General features: G+C 44.5%; 1 protein-coding gene across 7 annotated transcripts in view; it reads left to right on the top strand.

Moving 5' to 3' along the window:
- The first annotated feature begins 2,277 nt into the window (after positions 1 to 2,277).
- WWOX (WW domain containing oxidoreductase) overlaps positions 2,278 to 23,305 on the top strand; it is a 941,967-nt gene continuing 920,939 nt past the window's right edge. For all 7 annotated transcript variants that reach the window (XM_055305708.1, XM_055305709.1, XM_055305715.1 and 4 more), the window contains exons 1-4: positions 2,278 to 2,492; positions 8,133 to 8,197; positions 8,587 to 8,644; positions 10,052 to 10,230. In XM_055305708.1, the coding sequence (XP_055161683.1) occupies positions 2,386 to 2,492; positions 8,133 to 8,197; positions 8,587 to 8,644; positions 10,052 to 10,230 (409 nt within the window). In that variant the 5' untranslated portion in view covers positions 2,278 to 2,385. The remainder of the gene's footprint in view (positions 2,493 to 8,132; positions 8,198 to 8,586; positions 8,645 to 10,051; positions 10,231 to 23,305) is intronic.

The following is a 23,305-nucleotide window of genomic DNA, read 5'->3' on the forward strand; positions in this document are numbered from 1 at the left end:
CTACCATGTAAATCTCTGGCCTTCCTGGTGTGAGATTCCTTTATCTTAAATAAATCTCAGCATTTAATTTATGAGTTAGTAGGTTTTGTTTTTTTTTGTTTTTGTTTTTGTTTTGTTGGTTTTTTTTGGCTTACTGTTCTGCACCAGGGGCACATTGGCAACAGCCTGGAGACTTGTTGGTTGTTACAGCTTAGGGGAGGGGGACACCATCTACCATCTAGCAGGTTAGAGGCCAGAGATGCTGCTAAATATCCTACAATGTTCAGGACAACTCTTCCTACAATAAAGAGTTATCTGAGCCCAAATGTCAGTAGTGCTGATATTGAGAAACCCTGATGTTCATGGCAGGAGAAACCTTGAGGGCGTATTTTAAGTGGTAGGAAGAGCAGAGCAGAGGGTTGACCTAGAAGTTGAGAATTTTACCAAGGGGACCAATACCAAGTTTTGGGGAAGACACCATACTATATCACTACCTGTGCCCTGATGCCAAGTCATAGGCAACAGGTGCCCCTTGAGGCTCTGTTGAGAGCCAGATTTACCTCTGGATAAATCTAAGCAGTCAGTTCTTGAACAGAGCTACATATTATTACTGGAGAGACAAGACTAATCAGTTTGATTCCATTTATTCCTTTCCCCATCATTTGGGGTCATTGTGACCTAATCTCTATTTATTTCAAAGGAATAAATTGGATTGAATGACAGAGACAAGGGGTTAAACTGGAGTCAGCAGAGGAGCAGCATATTAATAAATTAACTTATTTAAATGCATATGGGTTGGAGAGTGATGTTTTGGTAGGTCTGAGATGTGATAGTAGATGTGTTAAAACTAAAATACAGCTTAGCGTTTGGTTGGTCCCCTTCAAAGGATAGTAAGTCTTTCACTTCCCTAAAAAGCATGCAGAGCAGGAATCCCAAAGCAATATCAATTTCAGAACTTGAAGACAAGAAGCAACACAGCTTCCTGCCTCCCCGGGCCCCCACCTGTTTAAATATGTAATTTTAATCAATTAATTAAATTAATCAATCAATCAATTAATTAAAATATGTAATTTTAAAAATAAATAAATTTCAAAAATATGATTTTTTTTTTTTTTTTTTTTGTGATGGATGCTTGTATTTTTCTGAGACCTAGACCATGGGAATCCTGGTCAGCAGACTTCCCTGTCATGCTGAGTTGGGGAGCAGGGTTCAATGTGGGAATGTTCTGGAAAACCACTTAGGCAAGGCCAAGGTAAAGATATGCTTCCAGTTTTTGACCCAGGACATTGATAGAATACTTGTAGGTGCTCCAGGAAGATTTGAGAGCGTGCACGTTGTAAATTGGGAATTTGTTTTTAAACGAGGTTGACTTACAAGAAGACCAAATCTATGGAATCACATTGATTCACTGATGCATTTCAATCAATACACTTGCAGGTCTAGGTATTTCACTAAGTGCTAGTGATAGAAAGAAGCACAAGATGTGGTTTTGTGTCCCCCGTTCAGGAGTCACAAATAGCTGTGGAATCAGTAACACTGTCTCAACTGCCAGTTATTTCCCGATTTCCCGGCTCTTCTTCTTCTGTGCCCTCCTCACGGGGGGTGGGGGGGGGGGTGGGGGGGTAGGAGGGGGTGTCGAGTACAGGAAAGAGATAAGTTTATGAATTCTTGGCCCAGAATTGAGCGGTCTATAAACGTTAGTCCTTTACGTATCCACAGAATCCCGCTGGGGCTGGGAGCATCTTCTCCAAACCGGGGTGGGAATTTGCATTTTTTTTTTTTTTTAAACCCAACCACGTTTTATAGCGTCATGGTTACGTGGGCTACAAAGTGTGTCCGCCAGCCCGGGTGATGGGAGGCTCGGGGAGGTCTCAGTCTTCCTAACGTCCTAAGGGACGGAGAGGTCAGAGCCCCGCGGGCCAGCCTCGGCATCCCTCGGTTCGCTCCGCAGCCCTCTCCTGCAGGGCCTGGCCTACATTTCCCAGGATGCTCGCTGGCAGGAGCTCCCGCAGGATTGGTCAGAACAACGCGGAAGTGATTATGGGTCGCTCAGCAACGGGCGGAGTCCTGGACCGCGACGGGAGGCCCACGCCCCTTCCCTGAAGCTCCGCTCCAGCCCCCGACTCCCTCGCGGAGCGCCCGCCGGCTTTTACCTCCACCCGAGCGCCGGCGCGCCGCCTCTCCCGTACTCGCGCCGCCGGTCTCCCGAGGCCCCGCCCCTCTCACGCCGGCAGCTGCCAAACTGCGGAGGACGGATTCTGGCTCCCGGGTTGTCCGAGCGGCTCGGGGCGGCGCAGTGCGCAGGCGCGAGCGTGTGGGTCTCGCCGCGCGCGGCGCTCGGTTGGAGCGGGAGTGAGTGAGTTCCTGGGCGCGGAGACCCGGCAGCCGGCGGCCGCCCCCGGCGCCATGGCAGCCCTGCGCTACGCGGGTCTGGACGACACGGACAGCGAGGACGAGCTGCCCCCGGGCTGGGAGCAGAGAACCACCAAGGACGGCTGGGTTTACTATGCCAAGTAAGGGGCCGCACCTGGCGGGGCCGCACCTGGCGGGGCCGCCCCTGGGACCCCGCCGCCGGGGACGCCGCCTGCGCGGGGAGGGCCGCGGGGGCGGAGGAGCCTCCCCGGGAGGCCGCCGGGGTCCCGGGGCGGGGCGGCCCCGAGCGCGCCGGGTCCAGCGGGGGGCACCTGGCAGCTCCCAGGCGCGCCCTCTGCTGCTCAGGAGGCGGCGCTGCACGGCGCCCCGGCGGCCCGCGGGCCTGACTCCCTCGCCCAGGAAAAGAACCGCTGACGCCCAGCGCCTTCCTCGGGGGCCTGGGGGGAGGAGAGCTAGAAGTATGTATTTTTAAATAAATATCCCACTGCAGCTATGTACACGTACACAGACTCGTGTGTGTATATGCTAGAACTCCCGATGGTTTCCGGCAAAGTTTTGCAGACCCCAGTGGACCCATTCTCCCTTCCCTTGATGTGCTGCTACTTTGGGCCCATGAGAGATCCCAGTCACCGTGTTTTTTGTTTTTTGTTTTTTTTTTTTCCCCCCCTCCCCACCTGTATAATGGGTTGATAGAACTTTAATTCAGGCACTGCACATGAAACACGTAGCCCGGATCTAGTAAGTATGCTCTGCTCAATGACTTCGCTTTTCCTGCTCTCCCTGCAGCTGCGACAGCACCGCCTCAGCCTGATTATTAGAATCACCTGTCCGTGGACCGAAAAATACAGATTTCAGAGACACCCCCCCCCCCCACCCATGCAGCCGACACCCAGCGTGGGGAATCTGTTTTATAGGCTTTCCCCATAAGGCAGGCTGTCCCTTGGCTTTGAGAAACACGGGTGTAAGTCAGTGATTTCCAGCATCTGGAGGACTTAGGCAAGAGCCTTTCCTTGGTTCCTCCTCCACAGATTCTCATTTAACCGGTTTGGGGCCTCCCCGCCTCCACTGATATGTTGTAAAATCTTCCCAGGAGATTCTTATCTGCCCAGTGTTATGTGAGCCACCGCTGTCTTTGGTTGCTTGGTAGAAACAAAACCAGAAAAAAAAAAAAAAAAAAAAAAAAAGGAAAGAGAAAAGAAAGACCTTGGTGAGTTTGTTCGTTCAAGACACATTGAGGTTTTATCACATGCCAGGCTCTTAGCTGAGCACTGGTTGTACTGAGATAAATAAGACCCATTTGTCACCCAGTCTTACAGGGCAGAGTGACACACGGCTTGTTCGGGTGTAGGGTGTGTATAGTGAGCAGCAGCCTGCTAGCACGAGGCATGTGCGGGTACATGGGGGGCACCTCAGGTGAGTGGGGAGAGTTGGCTCCTGAGCTGCGCCTCAGCACAAGTCGAAGTGGGCATATTCAGGGCCAGGAGGGCAGCCCAGGAGGAGGCTTCTCTATGGCCCAGGTGCTGGTGCAGGGATGCGATGCTTGAGGCAGCCCTTCTGTGCCTCATGCGAGAGCTGGGGCTCCATCACCAGGACCTGGGGGTCCACTGAAAGCTTGGAGCCAGGGAGTGCCATTGGATTTATGTCTCTTGAGAGGTGGCTTCTGGCTCTGGAGAATAGGGGCAAGTCTACGGCAGGGAGCCGTCAGGCTGTTGTGGGGCTCCAGGCAGCTTCTGAGCGTGCACTTGCCGTTCCCTCTTCCTGAAGAGCTGCGGGAAGGGCTTTGTCATCCCCCAGAGCTGAGCTTAAATACCACCGCCTGGAGACCTTCCCTTGTCCCTGCCCCCTCCTCCCAGCATCTTACCTGAGACATGGTACTTGGGCTTGTCTACAATCATCTTAGCCATATTCTTCTCGTTTGCACTCTGTCTTCCTTCCCCAGATTGTAAACTTCATGAGGGCAGGGACCTTTTCTTGTTACCCTCTGAGTCCCCTGTGCTTAGTACCTTGGAGACGTAAAATAAGTCCATGTGGGATGAGTGAATCAGTTCATCCGGTAAAGGGTTCCCTGGGCCTCCCTGAGCAGATGGCATGCTAAGCCCGGGAATGCAAAGGTGCACAGGACTGGCATATGGGCTGTTAGAGCCCTCCTCTGCCTCTTGCTCTGTGTGTGGGGTTACCTTCATTCTGGCCACTTACCCTAGGCTCCCTGGCTTCCTTTCAGGTTCTCCTTTCCCTCTGCACCCAACCTTATGTTGGGTGGCCTTTCCCATCTGCTTCCTTCCTTGATGGTGCCCAGTGTCTGGGCTCTTCTTTCACTACGATCTGCACATCCCAGCCAGCTCCTCCGAGAGCTTTCAGGGGATTCATTGGTGCATATATAGTCCCCGAAAAGGCTTTCCTCCCAGCCCTCCCCAGTGTTGGGTCTCACAGTGGCCTGTCTGGCCCCCTTTTTACGCTGAATGTAGTGACAAGGTGTGGCTGAGCCCCAGCTGGGGGGGGTCCCTCTCTCCAGTCCCCCTAGCCCTCTGTTCTTTAGCTCTCCAGGTGGAAGGATGCCTCTGACCAATCCTAACCCTAGATTCCCAGCAGTCCTCCTTGTTCTGTCCTGACTTGCAAGCATCCTGGTCCTTCTTTTCTCTTAACTCTGGAAGGGTCACTTGTCCTCTCTTGGGGTTTGAGGGCTAAAAGAAGACTGCTCTTTGAGTAGTTCATGTTGTTTAATGGTCTTCCTCTCAACTGCAGCAAGGCTTTCCCCAAGGACAGAGGCTGTAGCTCCCGATGAGACCCTCCTCCCCGACTCATCTTTGCCCCTCTCCTGTCGGCTTCATGCTTTCTCATGTGCCCCACAGAGCACTCAGACCTCAAAGACACACATGTCATAGGGCTCCAGGGCCCACCAGACTGGGCTTTCAAGGGGAGGACATCTGCCACTGAGGGAGACCTGGCCCAGAGAGAGCTGGCGGGCCTTTCCCCTCTGCCCAAGCCAGGAGGGGGTGATGGAAGGACCAGGTCTCAGTGCCGGGGGCTGTTACTGTGGTCAGCTGGGCCTTCCTGGGCCCTCGGCCCCCATTCCTTAGGCCGGGGCCCCTTGGCAGCCAGGGGGACAGCTGGCCTTGCCTGGTCAGGAGAGAGTTCCCTCGTCTACAGGGTTGGCCTTCCTCACAGTCAGCTGTCTCCAAGTTAACTAACTGTATTTCAAGACCAGATTTCTAGAATAGCATACTTGAGAGTGATATCCATGTAATGTGGGTATGAATTTAATTTTGATCCTTTTGGTTTAAATTAAGATCACTGTTAATTATCTCCTTAAATGACAAAAAGCTTATTGAAGAAGAAAAAATAGAAGAAGGCTTCTGTTTAAAGGAGAGGAAGATAACACTTTGGGGACATGTGTCGTGATTTTCTGTTCATTAAGAAGTCATTTTAGGTTACAATTAGGAACACTTTTTAATTAAGTTTTATATGTAAGTGTTTAATACTTCCATGTGAAAGGCACAGTTCTTAGTTCTTCGCATGTGTTAACTCATTCAGTCCTCAGGACCCCAAGGAGCAGATGCTGCTCTTATCCCCATTTTACAGATGGGGAGGTTGAACACCTCTTCAAGGGCAGATGGCTGGTGAGTGGGAGAGCCGGAAGTCACGAGCATTTGGGCTCAGAAGTCCTCACTACCAAAGGATGTTTTTTTCTCTTGTGTCAGGCCTCGGATCCTCCCCCAGGGGCACTGTGTCCTTCACGGAACAGTTGGCAATGTCTGGGTTCTGCTGTCACCCCTCTGGCATATTGGCATCTAGTAAGTAGAGACCGAGGATGCAGCTCCTTATCCTGCAGTGCACAGGACAGCCCCCAGAGCAGACAGCGATCTGGCTTGACTGTCAGGGTCGCCAGCGCTAAGAAAGCCTGGCTTAGGCATTTTTTGTCAAAGTCAGAAACATGGGGGTGACTTTTTTTTTTTTTTTTTAATGTCTTTCAGGGTAGAAAAAAAAATGTTCTGAGTATATTTCCCAACTTCTTCTGAAGGCAATTATTCATCCCGCCTAATTGCACCTGGGCAGCTCCTTGGGCCAGGCATGGGGCTGGGTGTCAGGGTTCAGCTGGACGCAGGGCTGCTGCACAGGGGTCAGCGTTACACGCACAGGGGAGCTTTGTGGGTTCTTGAGGGCAGGTCTCTTTAGAGCTCAGCTCAAAGCTCGTTTGATGCCTGCCTATGGAATGAAAACTCTTAACATTGGGCAGAGGAAAACATAATCACGCCTGCAAACTTTCTTGAAGAAGGCATGTGGAGCAAAGCAAAGAGCAGGAGCCGGGTATGCTATTGCTAGTGTCTGCTTTGTCTGCTCGATGCTCCTTCAGTTTGCAAGGGGGGCAGGGGTTGTGTCATGAGAAGCGGCTTCTCCTTTCCGGGGACTCAGGCTCTCCCCCTCTGCAAGTAGGATTTCATGGTGGTCAGTGTACAGTAGACACTGGTCCTTGTTACTGATAACCCTGCATTTGTATGGTGACTTAACTTTTTGCCAGTCACTGTCACAAGTAGGGTGTCCCTTATCTTTCCAGCAGCCCTGTGAGGGGGTTGTGGGGCCAGGGAGACTGGCTCACTGATCACAGGCGTGTAGGAGCCCGAGGCTTTGGCCTTCTGAGTCCAGTGTTCACAGAGCCCCTGCACTGGCCACTGAGAGTTTGCAAAAATCAGACCTGAAGCCAGCAGGCTTCCAAAAACCTTGTAAAACTTGTAAAATTTTACAGCAGATTCATGCTCTCTATATTTTTTCTTTAAAAAGTAATTGGTAGGGAAGGCATATTCAAATTTTATCATCTAGATGTCAATGATTAATTATCATCTTCTACTTTGGTATGAGTATGAACTTTTAGGAAATCCAGCCTCCCCTTTGAATGCCTCTTGCAACATGCAGCTGCTTCTCTGATTAAGTAATTTTATGTTTTTCTTGATATTTTATCACCTTTTGATGGGTGTCTCTAGTCTGTTATTGACTCATGATTTTAATTATAACTTGGTGTGCTATTAGTTAAAATGCTAAATTTGCCACAGAAATGAGACTGGTTTGTATATTTGATTTGTTTAAAATAATAGGTAGCACTTTTGAGAGTTTTTTATATACCAGGTACTGTATTCAGCCCTTTATAAGCCTTACCTTCATAGCGTTTCCTTGAGATCAGTTCTAGGATTATTTCCATTTTGCAGATAGGTAAATTGAGGCTCTGAAGTTGAGTAACTTGGCTAGGTGTGTAGTTAGGTGACCTATGGGGCTACCCTACTACATTGTTAAATGCCTCTTGGGAGCAATTAGGAGTTGGTGATTAAAACGCTTCAAAGTTATATCTCTGGAAAAAATAAATATTCATGATTAATATTTAAATGACATCTAAATATCAGCGTTGTAAATTAGACTGTTGTTTGTTCATCTATCTTGGAATAAACTAAATACAGGACACTTCTAGATATTCTGAGTGATTCATTGAGTTTCCTAACCCACAGTTGGGGTTCCGGCCCATTTCTCTTTCTCATCCTCCACAGCCTGCTCACAAAGACAGGTTTTCAGGAGATTTCCTTGGGCTGCTTCTCCTTCCCACCTAGGGAATTTGACCTGATGTAGACAGTAGCATTTATGTTCTGAATATTTCTTTTCTGATCTCTGGCTTTACTACTCTTGGGAGACAGTGTTTTTTGGGAGGGGAACAAACTTAATGCAGTTGATTAATTTTTAGAAGTGTAACCTTCACTTTCTATTTGTGCATTTTTAACTTTTTTTTTCCCCCTCAACAGTCACGCTGAGGAGAAGACCCAGTGGGAACATCCAAAAACTGGAAAAAGAAAACGAATAGCAGGAGGTTTGTGTGCTATTGTCATAAAGCAAAGAACCTTGCATTTAAAGCATTAATTAGATGGCAGATGTGTCACAATCAGGTGACAGGCTGCTCTGTCATTCCTTGAAGGTTCTCTAGGAGGGAGCCATCAAGGAATCAGGCTTTCATGTGGAGGAGCTCATGGGATGTGGCAGGAGGGAGGCCTTGAGAGTGGGGTGGAGTGGTGATGGTGATTTTGCTTTTTGTGACAGTCACGGTCGGTACACATGGCCTGAACTGGCCCAGTCTGGCTGCTGCTCAGTGGGCTAGGCTTTGGGGTGGGGCTTGGAAGGCATGATGCCTCCTGACCTGGGGCCTGGGCGTCCATTCACCCCACCTGCCGCATGTACACCTGCCAGTCTTCTGTGTTTCAGATTTGCCCTATGGATGGGAACAAGAAACTGATGAGAATGGACAAGTTTTTTTTGTTGAGTAAGTGTCTATATAGAAACTATTCTCATTTTGCTTTTCAATGGGAATTTTTAATTGTAAAAGTAGTATACCTTGAATATAGAAAAAACAATGGTGTATATATATATTTCTAATAATTTTTGTATTCTGTAAATCTGCTTTCTTTAAAGAAAAATAGGGAGTGCACTGTGTGAATTGTGTAGGACTCTGTCTTTCTCCACACAATGTCTTGTGAGCATTTTCTTATGTATATATTTCTCAAGACACTGATGTTGAATGGCCGTGGAGTATTATTTTGTACAGATATACTGTAATTTATCAAGTTACCTTCTGGGCATTGATGTTAAGTTCCTGTGTAACTCTTCGGCCTCTCCCCCCTAAGCCTGTTACAGTGGTGGCCTGGTCAGTGGTCCACTACCAGCTCTGGCGGGGAGCCCAGGTCTCTCTCCATGGTGCACATACTTTCACCGTGGCTTCTTTCAGGCTACCAAGGGGATGTCAGTGAGGAGCCAGGGGAGGTGTGCACATGCACCCGGGCACGCCGGTGCGAGCTGGCTGCTCCGCAGCACTGCTGTGGTGTCTCGCATCGGGCGCGTCAACATACTTCTCCAGCAGCTCCGATTATAAGTAAAATGAAAGTTGGATTCTTCTTGTGTCTTTGTATTTCTAAGCGATAAGTACAGATTTTAAACTATTAATACACGTTACAAAAAAACACCTTTAAATCGCAAAATGTCATCTGTTTACTTCTGGAGAGTTAATTCTTAATGGTTTTTAAGTTATTTTTGAGGTCTTTTGCCTCAGATTTCAAGAGTGCATTTACAATGTAAAAAAATTCTGTTACATAGTAGTAACCCATTAATCCATATGTACCAATATATTTTAATTTTATTTCTACAAGACTTAGATCAATTCCCAATCAAAACTACAGTGCTTGGAGGAGATAAGAATATGGTCTTAAAATTAAAATCATCAGAGCTTCAGAATGTTCAGACTTTGTATCATTTTGAGTTTTCTACCTCCTACCAGTTTTCTTATGCCCTTGCACAGGGTTCAGAGATTTCACTGAAATCTACTGAGAAGAGTGGCTGATAGATCTTACAGCCATATTTACATGAATTAAAAAAAAAAAATCCCAAAGCTGCTTCGCTTTTTTGAAATCTCAGGATACAAGGCAGTGTTTTTTGTATGCTACAGCGCATTTTACAGCAGGCAGTTCTGAAGAAAAGGATTTGATGACTATCTTTCCAGGCAGGAATGTAATCCTTCTGGAGGCCAGAAGATAGACTTAAATGGATGCCAGTTCTTTCTGGGGTTAAGAAGAAACCTTTTTTAGTACCTGAAAAATGAGGTTTGCCTAGCCTAAACTCTAAGATGACCTTATCTTTATAAATGCCTGGGCTCACTGCTTTCTCCTTTTTTTTTCAGCCATATAAATAAAAGAACCACCTATTTGGACCCAAGACTGGCATTTACGGTGGATGATAACCCTACAAAGCCCACCAGCAGGCAGAGGTATGATGGTGGCACCACCGCCATGGAGATCCTCCAGGGCCGGGACTTCACTGGCAAAGTGGTTGTGGTCACCGGAGCTAATTCAGGAATAGGTAAGCCATCACTTAGAGTCGTCATTGTTAGTTTTTGTCACCTGCTATAATGAAATCCACTTAAATTTGAACGACAACAAAATCTTTGAGAGCAATTCTCTAATTTAAAGATGTATTTATAGCCTCTCCTGCTATCGTTTTGTTAAGATCCTGGCCTCTTTTTAAATCCCACTGTTGTTGTAGAAGGCTCTGGAGGGGCTGACCTTGAGTTCTCTGAGAGCTAGACACTCAGCGAAAGACTCTGGCTGTTCGGGTATTTTCAAGGGTTAGAGATGACAGGTTCCCTCTGAGCGTTTCCAGCTTAGCTGTGTGGTGTATGGACACATTTCAATTACCTGGGGTATTGAAACCCAAATTGATTAATGGAATATTGGGAGCAACAACCTATCATGACTTTGGAACAAAGGATACTGCAGGTTTCAGCTGGTCACTGACAGTATCATTTTCTTTTGGGAACAGGATCTTGTTTCTCTGTAAAGTTGGGGAATTAGTAACCTCTTGATTAATCCTCTTAACTGCCAGTGTTTAACTGCAGTGACTGTCACAAGTTGATGGCTTCAGGGGGTGTCCTTCCTTCAACGTCCAGGGCTGCCAAAAGCAACAGCGGCAAAGCAGATGCTTGTATGAGAGCTTTCCATGTGATTTTATTCTTACTTTGTTTTGATCTGCTGATGTCAGCATACATACCTGTAAGAACCAGACTGCTCTGAGTAACGATTTGCATTTTCAGGGGAATTTATACAGACAAAACGCAGAATTACATGGGGCTGTTTTCTGGCAAGTTCTCTCTGCCCTCTGACCCCTCCCAGTTCCCCGACCGTCCCTCCTGTTGGCCTTCTCTTTCCTAAGCTTTGTCTCCTCACTCCTCTGTGCATCTCCTCCGCTGTCTCCTCTCTCTATCCTTCTCGAACCTCCAGAAACCTTCCCGGCATTATCAGGGGAAGAACAGGAGGTGAAAATATATTCCATAGCAGAGGGTCTACGGTTTGACAAGCAGTAGTCCCAGAGCAGAACTCATGACCATATTTGTCCATGAAGGCAGGGAGGGAAATGGAATTTTTGAAAAATTGAAAGGGATTTATTTAAAATCAACTCTTAGAGCTCCTCCTAGGCTCAGGACATGTTCAGTCCAATTTTTCTGAACTTCTGTATTGGGGTGGATTCTATATAATCCTCATCGGTATCAAAACTGACGATGCTGTGTTAAAAATAACAGCTGGATCCTCAGTCACCCAAGAAACAATGTGTTGTGTTGATGGCATTGACTACTCTTATATGAAGGTGTGGACCAATACAGTGTGGAATAATTAAGGAAAAATAAATGCTTAAGGACTTAAGTAAAATATTTCTTTTTATGTAACACTCAGTTAACCAGAAAATTAAAAGATCTCATTCCTTTAATATTTTGGCTAGACAGGTTTTTCCTTTATTAGTAAGATACTGGACTATCAGTTATTTTCTGCATAAGCTCAAACTTTGTTCTCTCTGACATTGGGTAGCAGACCTTTAGATGATCCTAATGCTCTGTCAGAGACTTGCAGCATCTGACTTAATGAATTATGATCCAGGACTAGTTGAGTTGGCTCAGAGTACACGAGGAGCTCTGTTTCGTTGGATCTCTAATCATCCTAACGGAGGGGATTCGGCATTGAGAATAAGTGTGTTGAATAGAATGGACATGAAATCCTTCACTGCTCCCACTTCCTCTCAAAGACCTTTCCTTTCTGATGTCCGCGATAGACTTTGTGGACGCCACAGGCAGGTTTCTATGGTCCAGTGGATAGGGTGGCAGATTGTAAAGCTTTGAGTGGAAGGAGTGTTGGGCAGGTCTTGGGGCGACCAAATCTTTCTGTTCAAAACCCACACTTCTTCCTCAGCGCCAGCCTTCCCCCAGAAACTGCCTTTAGTGCTGCTAGCTCACCCCCTCCCTTCTCTACTTGTGGGAAGCATTGGCCTAGGTGGGTGCTAAAGATTTTTATTTTTAATTTTTGAAATAGTATCGCATTGGAAATTCCAAGCAATCAAATCCTCACAAGTCGCTTTGCAGCAGTGGTTTCAGGAGCTGAAGAGAGGCAGATAGGCACAAGGCTTTTCGTTATAAGTAAGTTCGTTTTTTGTATCCTCTGGGGCTGCTTTGAAAGTGCCCTTGCTCAAGTAGGCTGTGGCTTCTAGATAAAGTCCTTCCTTCTCCTGCACTGTGAAACATGTCAATTTATAAATTGCTATCACCAGTTTTCTGCCCATTTCAAGTGAAATAACTGAATGCGGAGTGAATTGGGCATCTTCTTTTCCAAGACTTCTGGGCATTCAGGAGTCATCTTCTATCAGCTTTAATGGTGTTGGTGTTCACTCTCCCTTTGCCACTCAGGGGAGCCTGTTTTCTGTGTATTAGCTGTCCGGCTGTTAGCCTTGTGGGTGTCTGTTCTCTTTGAAGTAGAGTGGGCTGGAACAAAGCATACTAGTATGCTGAGAGTGGTGGCCCTGAGACAAAAAATGTAGGTAACCTCATTTACTTTGCAAAACCTGATTTACTAATGTGGTATTTCCAGTGATTTATTTTTTTATTTTTTTAATTCTTCACAGGCATTGCTTGGTTGGAATTGCTATTGGAGAGGCCCTCTGTGGTGGGAGGGGATGATCAGGTGCTAAGAGGGGACACCATTCCTTGATGAGCTTCAGTGTTGCACTAGGACACTGCCCCCTTTGAAGGGTCTCTGAGCAGATTTTGTGTTATTGTCTTCCTCCTCTGGCTGTAAGTGATTTGGAGCTGTCATTAGAATTTTTAGTACATTATAGTACTAATTATATATATATATAGCATTTAGAGGGATTCCCACTAAATTCACAGAAATATCAGGGTGATTCTGGAAGATACAAGGATTCTGAGGAGATGTCAGAATAAAACATTATGAGTTCATGAAGTCGTTTTTACACAAAGTGTATAGCTAGGTGGTGTTGATTGGGTTCAGCTGTCTAGATTGTGGGTTGGCAGACTGGCTCATGAACTAAATCTGACTGCTGTCCGATTTTGTAACTGAAGTTTTATTGGAACATGGCCACGCCCATTTATTTACTTTTTTTTTGTGTGTGGTAATTTTCTTGCTTTCAGCAAAATTGAGTAATTACGGTAGAGACCATATGGCCTGCAAAGCCTAAAATATTTACTATTGGTCTCTTTACAGAAAACATTTGCCAGCCCCTGCATTAGGCAATGTAATCCCTTTCAAAGTAGGATTACCCCAACATTCTATATAGTAGCCACAATTTAGATAAAATTTAGATCAATTTGATGCCCTGGGTCGCAGGAAGATTTTGGTGGCATACTTTGTGTCACTGTTGGGGATATCCCACCAATGTCTTATACTCCTTGCTTCAGCCCAGTCCCCCTTTTTAGGGAGCTATGAGCACTCAGATGTCACCTCCTCAGAAACTAACACTCTTCTCTCCTTGACCTTTGTTCAACCAGCGTTCTGAACCTGAAGACTTTGTAGATTGAGAGCTGTAGCTTGGACCTCTCTCTGTGGAGATCAGCATCTCTGTCCAGGGGGAAGTCATCTCTTCACCCAAAGCTTCTACTAGCAAATCACGAGGCCTGGAACCCCACAGCCCTGACCGCTAACCAGTAGAGACGAGGGAGGAACTGATTTCTCTTCGTAGAAATTGAGAAATGATTTCTCAGCATAGCACTGAGCTGGAAGGGGCAGCTGTGTCCCGACTCACTGGACTTAGTGGCTTGCTTGATGGCTCCAATTTGGTAAAAATAAGTGGACACGGTTTCAACCATTTAATGGTGGTCATTAAATACAAACCTTACCGGGAAGTCTCTGGAGAAGGGAATGTTTTAGGCTAGGGCATTTCCCTTCACAGAGGATGCCATAGCTGCTTTTCTAGACTCAGCCTGTCAATTGAGCTGATTTGTCTCTGCATATAAATTGTTCAGTATAAAGTGTTGCCGCCTTGAACCTGGGGGCTGACGTGCTCATCAAAGGCAGGATTCTTTTAATGAGGGGTTAATTGAATGTGCCTAAATGTAGGACAGCACCCACCCTGTTGACGCTCTCCTGTTAGCAGGGACTTTTGTTGGCACTCATGGTCTGTTGTAGCAGGCAGACAGAATCATCATCACATTTAAGGAGTAAAATCCAGGTTTTTTCAAATGTCCATTTAAAAACTAGTAACATGGGGCACCTGGCTGGCTCAGTTGATAGAGCATGTGACTCTTGATTTTGAGGTCATGGGTTTGTGCCCCAAATTGTAGAAATTACTTAAAAGTCTTAGGAAAAAAGCTAGTAACAAATATGAGCAAATTAAATATTTTCAGTGTAATGTTTATGGGCAATGATGATAAAACTTTCTCCTTGCAGTCTTAAACCACCAGTGGTTAAAATTTGTTAAGTCCCTTCCAGGGTTTATTCAGGATGCAAATTCCTTTGACCTTTTAAACCTTTTTAACATGGGGCTGCATCAAATGTTGTGCCTTTAGATCAAGGATAGCCTGGTCTGGTTTCGATTTTTGAGCCAGAGGACCCATTTCCAGGAATAAAACTTCTTCCTTTAACAAATACAAGCTGACCACTTTTGTCTATGCCAGTAAAATGTACTTTAAGACTAACACTTCATTTTTGGATATTTATGTAATGTAATCACCTCCCTAAGTTTTATTACATGGATCCTAATTGTGTACATTTACTTAACTATCAAAATTGATATATTTTGAGATATTAAATGTACCTGCTTAGACTACGACAGTCACCCCTAAATTTGTTCACCTTGAAACAAAATGAAAGTATCACATTTCCATGTAGGAATCCCAAAATGATAGTAGAATGTTGAAATTGTTTGTTTTGGCTTTGAGAGCCCATTTTTTTAAAGTTTGGGGTCTTTTTCCTAAATCGTGTTGAAATTATAGCATGGAGCATAGTTGCCATGTTTTTTTATCCTAATTACCAACATGACAAATTCACTTCTGGTGTAAAGTCTACCATTTCTACCATAATACAGGAAGAGTGCTTTTCTTTATTCATTCTTAAGATTTTAAACCCACACTTCAAGATTAGGGACTGGACTGGCTTCCTTTATACCTTCAGTTCTTCGCTCTCTTTTCCACACCTAGTGTTATTAAATTTTGCCTTCTATCCTAAATCATGCAATGACTTCTTTTTTTTTTCCCTCCCCCATTATTCCAAAAGATCCCATAAATCCAAGGCCATAGACTAACCTACAGTCATTTTCTTGGTCAAAACCTACTCATATGGGATCAGTACACTTGGGATCCTGACGACAGGAATTGCCTGACGACAATTTCCTTTCTAGTTATCAACAAGCCTCAAAATAGTGGGATCTTGGCATTTATCTTCTTTTTAGGAACCTGGTGCTTTGTAGAGGGAAAATTTCTCAATCTAAATAACCTTTTGGGATCCCTGGGTGGCGCAGCGGTTTGGTGCCTGCCTTTGGCCCAGGGTGCGATCCTGGAGACCCGGGATCGAATCCCATGTCGGGCTCCCGGTGCATGGAGCCTGCTTCTCCCTCTGCCTGTGTCTCTGCCTCTCTCTCTCTCTCTCTCTCTCTGTGTGACTATCATAAATAAATAAAAGTTAAAAAAAATAACCTTTTGAGAGTATATTAAGTTAAAAATATTTGTGATCAGTGGGGCACCTTGGTGGCTCAGTCTGTTGAGTGGCTGACTCTAGGTTGCAGCTCAGTTCATGATTTCGGGGTCCTGGGATCGAACTGCATGTTGAACTCTGCTCAGTGAGGAGTCTGCTGGAGATTTTTTCTCTCCCTCTGCCTTTACCCCTCCCCAAGCTCACTCGTTCTCTCTCCAAAATAAATAAAACTTAAAAAAACCAAAAATCCCAGAACATTTGTGCTAAAATATATCCACATATTATAAGTAAAGAGATTTTAAAGTTATTTTGCTATTGAGATTTTTGGCAGTACTGGAAAAAGTCCTTTAATGATATTACATAAAATTGAGAATTAGTGCCTTATGAATAAACCATTTTGCAGTTAAATATTCTTAGACACTAAATATCCATGGCGATCACATGATCTAGCTCAGTGGACATGGAGTTGGGTATACTGGAAACCTTAAGAGTATCAGAGAAGCTATATACCTAAAGGAAGAGACTGACTGAAATATCCTAATGAGCTTCACCTCATCATTGATACTCACTAAAAACATTATGCATGAATATATACATAATGATACAAAAATCATGTACGCCGTATGTGTGTGCCTGATTAGATGTCAAACTTTTTGTCATACGAGAAGAGTTGAATTTTACACCTGCATGTCGGCTAAGGTCTTTATTTGAGTGGCCAGCGTAACAAGAGAGGGTAGGGTCATGGCAGCTATTTGTTCATGGACAGAAGCTCAAGATCATTTAAAGCAAATATTTAAAAGATAAGACTTCTACCCTGATTTGAGATGCCAGGCGTTTTTACAAAGTCTGAAAAATTGGAAGTTATTTCACAGAGTACCCAACTTAAGTAAGCGTTCTCTCTCGGTTCTCCTTACTACAGTTGACAGACACAGCGAGGGTCCCTGAAGAAGTCAGCCCAGAAGAGGGTCCTCCTCCAGTTCCACCGTCCGTCCACTAGGGCGCTCTGTTGCTCTGCGATAGAGTCGAACAAAAGCCCTGGTGTCCCAGTATAGTTTTCTTCCTCAGCTGGTCTTGCTTTCATTTTTGTTAAATAATGCCTTTTACTTTCCTAACATGTCTTTTAGGCCTTGTACTTCTCGGTGAAAGAGTTCAAGCTGAAGACCGTCACTAGTGTCATGTTTGTTTCTTTTTCCTCTTCCTCTTCTCTCTCTCTCTCTCTCTCTCTTTTTTTTTTTTTTTGGTTTTGTTTTTTGTATAAAATGCCAAGGATGAAGAGATCCATTTCATAAAAAGGTCCATTGTATTCAGGGAGCAGCTTGTTCTGCCAAATTATACAAGGGCATGTGTTTTCGTGACATTATTGGTTTTGAGTGTGCTGGCCTATCAATAATGTGGTTTTTTTTTTTTTTTCTTTCCCTAAGTGGAAATTGTAATATTTAAATATTAATGTGTCTGTTTAAGGTTCATTTAGAATATGCCATGGTGATCTTGGAATTTTTTCTAAGAATATAGAGTTTCCTTGCGCCTCCCACCCTAGCCTCACCCAGTGTTATATAATTTATTTGTAATTAGACTGTTTATTAATGTATGTTTTTGTACTAAAGGGAAACGTGTCCTTTTGGACTCTGTGTGTATTTCTTAAATCAGAGAGGCCATATGAAACCGAATACTTATCATAAAGCAAGTAACCAGCGCTCTGTGCATACAAGATCTTAAGGAGTGTGATTTTTATTTTGGCTCTCTAAAGTTTGAGGCAACCCATTAATTGCATGCTTCAGCTCTCAAACAGAGATTTGGCCCAGGAAAGGAAACACTTTTGGCTTTATGAAACTGCTTATTTTCAAATTTTAAGTGGGGACGGAATGAATACGCTACGTTACATACTTTTATTTATATTATCCTTTTGCTCAGCAGCTTACTTTTTGTCTCCTGAAAGTGAAAGAGCACTGAAAGCATTGTCAAATGTACTTGTAACATTGCAAAACGATTTCACCAGAGTAAAGATATCTTGGTCATTCGTATACAGATGTGTCCCTTGTTTGTCAAATAAAAATTGTTGAAACTAGGTGGTTATCCTTGGAATTATTACAGATTTTATAATAAAAGGTATGCTGGCAGTTAGACCACCCCCGGACCCTCGCTTTTTCAGTAGGACGTGGCCCATGTCCTTTACTGCAGCCTGTATACAAACTGCTAAGACCAAACTGTTAAGACTCACATCCTCAGCCTTTTCCAGAATAATGGTTAGGGGTCATTGGTAGGGCCTTCTTGCAAAACTCTTGGTAGGGTCAATGGTAGGGCCTTCTTGCAAAACTCTCTTGAATGAAGTCTTTGGTGGATGCATCAAAATTCCAAAAGCAGGAGTTTCTTGCCTAAATTTACGATCTTCTTTTGGTTTAGTAGAGAACACCACATTTCATGAAGTGCCAGTCTTTATCTATACAAGCCCAACTAAGTGAGTTAAGGAGGAAGTGTCCTCCTGTTTAATGAGTTGCTTTACATGGTTGGAATCTGATTGCTCCAAATCTTGAGTTAGTTGTTCGTTAGGCAGTGCTGCTTGGTGTTCTGGATTCTTGTTATAAGCCATATTCCCATCGTGCTGTCTCTGAAAGCAAATCAGGGTTTCCTCACTGGACTCAGAGAAGATCTAAGACTGCTCACGCAGTCGAGAACGGGAGAAGGTGTGTGCGTGATATGGAGGGGGCGGCCGTAAGGAAGCTCCTATTCCAGTGGTTTTAATATGTCTTTAGGGTTGAGGAGAGACTAGCAAGGTGGTTAGAGTTAGGCCTTTCCTGTGAACGAATTATCTCTTGAGAAGAGGAACAAAATCAGAATCAAAGCAGTTTCTTGTGTAGTCATATGGAAATGGAAGTGAAAACTAATAAAATATTTTTTTTTTGTTTTTGCTCTTACCTGTAAAATGTACTTAATTATTCCAGACTAGTGTTTATTGATCACTGTCATGTTGTTTCATATTGGTAGCTCTTTAGAATTCATTCACAAAGATTCCACACATACCTTATTTAATTCCCACCCCAGTGCTCACAGCTATCTTGAAATTGAGTCAGAATGAAAGCACAGAGAGGTGAAGTAACTTGCCTGAGATCACACAGCTCTTGAGGTGTGGGTTGCAGGCCTAGAGCGGAGAACGTTGGACCCCGTGCCTGGGCCCTCTGCATTCTGCTTGGTGCCTCCTTGCCCCAAGGGACAGGGCACAGTCCTGACTAAGCTATTCCCAAGCAGCTCATCCAGTCCGGAATCGACAAATTTATTTTAACCAGGCTTTCAAGCTCCGTCTGTGGCAGGCTGTGTGCCGGGAGTGGTGTCTGTAGGGAGGATTGAGGCACACATGGTGTCTGCTGCACAGTCGTGGGTTAGTACGCTGACGGCTTCTCTGCCGAATCCCTCTTTGGTGTTGGGGAAGAATTATGGGGGAACGGGAGCTGGCGTTTGTCAAGCTTCTATATATGCCAGGTGTTAGGCTAGATTAGCTTTACATGCCTTCACATTTAAGTAATTTAAAATTATTTGTTATTGGTATAAATTCCTTATGAAACACTTAGAATGTGTAGTTAAGTAAAAATAAAAAGATGTAGATAAGAAAAATAAAATCACCCCAAATTCTTAACAGCCGGACATAAATGTTAATATTTAGCACATAGGATTCTGAGCATTTTTCCCTTCCCTCCGCCTGTGATTTTTCTGTTTAACTGTGGAACGTGACCGCCTTTCCCTGCCGTTACATATTGACAACATCTTAAGAAGTTGGGTGGTATTTTCTCAATGTGGTTCTTACCGTTCTCCCGCTGTGGCACATTTGGGTGAATTTCAGCTTTTTGTGATGGCTGTCGAATGGAGAGAAGCATTTTGTGATTAAATGTTTGTACCCATCTGTGTCTATTTTATAGTTTTATTTTCTGGAAGTGGAATTGCTGAATCAAGGGATTTGTCCCCTAACCTTAATATCTTGATCTGTTTTTCATCAAACCACACCCCTTGGAAACTTGTACTAATTTGAATACGTGTTTGCCCTGCATTCTTGCCAACCTGGGAGATGAGCTTTTCTTTCCCTGAAGTGTCACTTACATTTGCATGTCTCTGATTATTAGATCGATCAGCTCTTCATTTGGCCATTTATATTTATTCTTTTATGAGTTACCTTTTCATCTTATATTCGTAACTATTGGGTATGTATTGATTGTTAATTGATTGCTTCATTCATGTGGTATAATTTAATCTTCAGAATGTCCCTTTCTCTTAGAAGTTAATTTATCTCAAAGTGTCTATTACTTTAAGTATACATTCAATCTTGTAATCAAGGGGGAAATCATGAGGAAGAAGTTGGCCTAACTCCCATTTGCTTCACTAAAAACTTTTAAGCATATGTCTTATCTGTGACACCAGCTATACCTCAAATCGTGGGCACTGCTGCTTAATACCTGCATCCAAGGAGGGAGTGCGCCCCAGAATACTCACCAGTTGGCCACTGACCAGGGTGATTGAGTCCCAAGGTAGCAGCACGGGCAACATTTGGTTCTTTTGGTTTTGCAGATTTCCCCCAGATCTTCTATTAACGATAGTTACGTCTCTTCAGAGCTTTTCTGTGCATTATCTCATTTGATGAGCCTGGCTCCTGCGTGGTGAAATTGTACCACTGCTGAAAATAGCTCTGCTGACAGGCAGGGGAAGCTTGATAGGTAGCGAGTTTCTATCTGGAGAGGCAGCAGGGTGCATGAGAAGAAATCCTGGCTCGGGAAGCAGACGTGACCTAGTTTCAAAACCTGGCCTCACCATGTCCCATCTGAGTGTCTTGGGGCAAGTTACTTCCCTTCTCTGAACTCTTGCTCTACATCTATAAAACACAGCTGATATTCCTGTTTTGCAAAGTTTTTAAAGATGGGAACTCCAGAGTGCCCAGGGAATTGCCTGCTCGACATTGCAGGCACTTAATAAACTGCAGGCATTTTGGGAATGGGAGACAGGGCGATCAAGTTACTGAAATTAGTTTGGTATTTTCCTAGCTTCCTGGTTCTTGGATCCTCAAAAGGCTGCTGTGGTATCTGTGAGTTTGTCCTAATATGACCTTTCTAAATAACTGGTTTAGACATTGACTTGTCTTTGGTGTGAAAGGCACATTTTAGGTATTTTTTGGTTGGAGGTCAGATAGTAGCTTCATCCAGGAAAAAAGTATCAAGAGAGAGAGAAAGGACAAGATTATTTTTGTTGCAGCGAAGGAAGAAAAAAAGATCTATTAAGCTTGGCAGCAAAAAGCAAGGAACACCATTAAACCTGAAACGAATGCATCATGGTAACTAACGTCTTTATCAGGAGAGCATAGCTTGAGAGCACTTGTTCACTTGAGCTTACGATGGTTTCTAGGACTGCCTGGTATATTGTGCATAAATGTCCAACTTTGCCATCCCATTTACTGGTTCATATCAGACTCTGTATCAGCATTTGAATTGAATTTTCACTTAAATGGGAATGATAGGTTTTATTGGAGACTCCTGGGGACATGTCAGGGTGAGAACTGGCCCGTGAGACAGGTGGTCATAAACTTACCTGACATAAGGCAAGTCACTTAAGTATTTTGAGCCGTACTCTCTTCATTTGTAAAATCAAGGGAATAATACTTTCTGTCACCTACTTTGTAAAGATCAGATAAAAGACAACATGCAAATGCAGTCGTGAAGAGTACCATACGATTATGTGGTTGCTCACAGTTGTGGAAAAAGAAACCTAATGGTTGTCAGAAAAGAGCAGCTTTCAGGAGGAGGAGGAGGAGGAGGCTTTAGGTTTGGAGGAAGGTGGAGGCAGGAAGAAGCAAGTAATTTAATTCCTTAATGGATGGAGTAAAATAGGATCTCTTGATTTGTTGTTGTTAGGATATGCTGAGTTTCTACCAAGTATCTCCCCCAGAGTTCAGAAAGGTAATCTGATTTCAAGTAAGTTTGCTGTGTACTGCGTGGTCGATTTGGTGGTGAGGACTAGGAAAGATCCCATCCGCTCCAGAGTTGGCAGGCTGGGCTGTGACTCTAGCTAGACACTCAGAAATCTGGGGTAACGGGTGCTCAGCAGAGGCAGAATGGCCACAGGTTGTAGTTGTTGCATCTTTCATAGGTGGAGACGTTGTCAGCTGTGGGACAATAACATTTCCTTCCTGGTTCCCTAAAGTTTCAGCTGTTCAGGGCCCCTTCTCTCTGCTCACAACGCAGAGCTAACGCAGATGGATGTGGGAAGAGTGAGCCGGGTGCTGTTTGCCCGCATGACATCAACAAAATTGCCAGCAACATCTTGATTCTGGAAACTTGGTTTTCCTGGTGATCACATGAACGAAAAGAATGAAAATAATCAATCTCTTTCAAATGGAGAGACTCTGCTGTGTCAGCCACCGATGCCTGTAAGGAGGATGAAATCTCAAAACTTTTTGCATCTTTCGATTTGTCTTCTGACTGCCTTAAGGTTTTCTGCATGACTGTGTTGTACAGTATGGCGGCTGTGGCTTCTGAATTCAGCAGCTGGGTTCGAGAAGCCTCTATTAGCTGAAAGATTGTCATTGCATTCCAAATGCATTACCAAAAAAAAAAAAAAAAGAAAGAAAACAATGCCATTACAACTTTATCTATTAGTGAAGGAAGTTCCAATTCCTCGTTCATGTACAGTTACCAGATTGAGTGTTTGACAAGGTAGAGAGCACTGTAACAGATCCATACGGGGAAACATCTCAGAGAGCGGAGTCAGATTTTTGGCAAGGGATACCATCCTTTCAGCACGAAAAGATGACTTGGGAGCTGTTGGTTTCTGGGCATTTACCTATTGAGTTGCTGCTTTGCTCGGTGGTTGGCTTCTATTGCCTGTTGGCCTCATCAAAGAGTGACTTAAGAAAGGAACACTGGTAGTGTTTGCACGTTTCTGTCGTGGGACTCTCAGATTCTCCTGAGTGCGCATGTGTGTGCTGGTCAGTTGTATGTTCCATACATATTTCCTTTATTGAAACAATACGCATTTGTTCACTTATGGTTCCAGAGCTGAGAAGTCTGAAATCCATTTCGCCGGGCTTGAACTTGGTGTTAGCAGGGCTGGCTCCTTCACAGGCTCTGGCGGGGGGGTGTGGGGGCGGGGAGGATCCTTATTTCCTTGCCTTTTTCAAAGCTTCACATGACCATCCATGTTCCTTGGTGGGTGGTCATTTCCTCCTCCTCCTGTCTGTGTCATCCCACTTTCTGCTTCCACATCACATCACCTCCTCTTGTGAAGTCCAGTCTCCCTCTTACAGTGACGCTTTTGATTTCATGGGGCCCACCTAGATGATCCAGGGTGACCTGCCATCTCAGGGCCCTTGTCTTAAACCACATCTGCAGTGTCCCCCCAACCTTTTTTTTTTTTTTTTTTAAAGATTTTATTTACTTATTCATGAGAGACACAGGCAGAGGGAGGAGCAGGCTCCACGCAGGGAACCCGACACAGGA

This window comes from Nyctereutes procyonoides, unplaced genomic scaffold (assembly GCF_905146905.1).
Source record: "Nyctereutes procyonoides isolate TBG_1078 unplaced genomic scaffold, NYPRO_anot_genome, whole genome shotgun sequence".
NCBI lineage: Eukaryota > Metazoa > Chordata > Mammalia > Carnivora > Canidae > Nyctereutes > Nyctereutes procyonoides.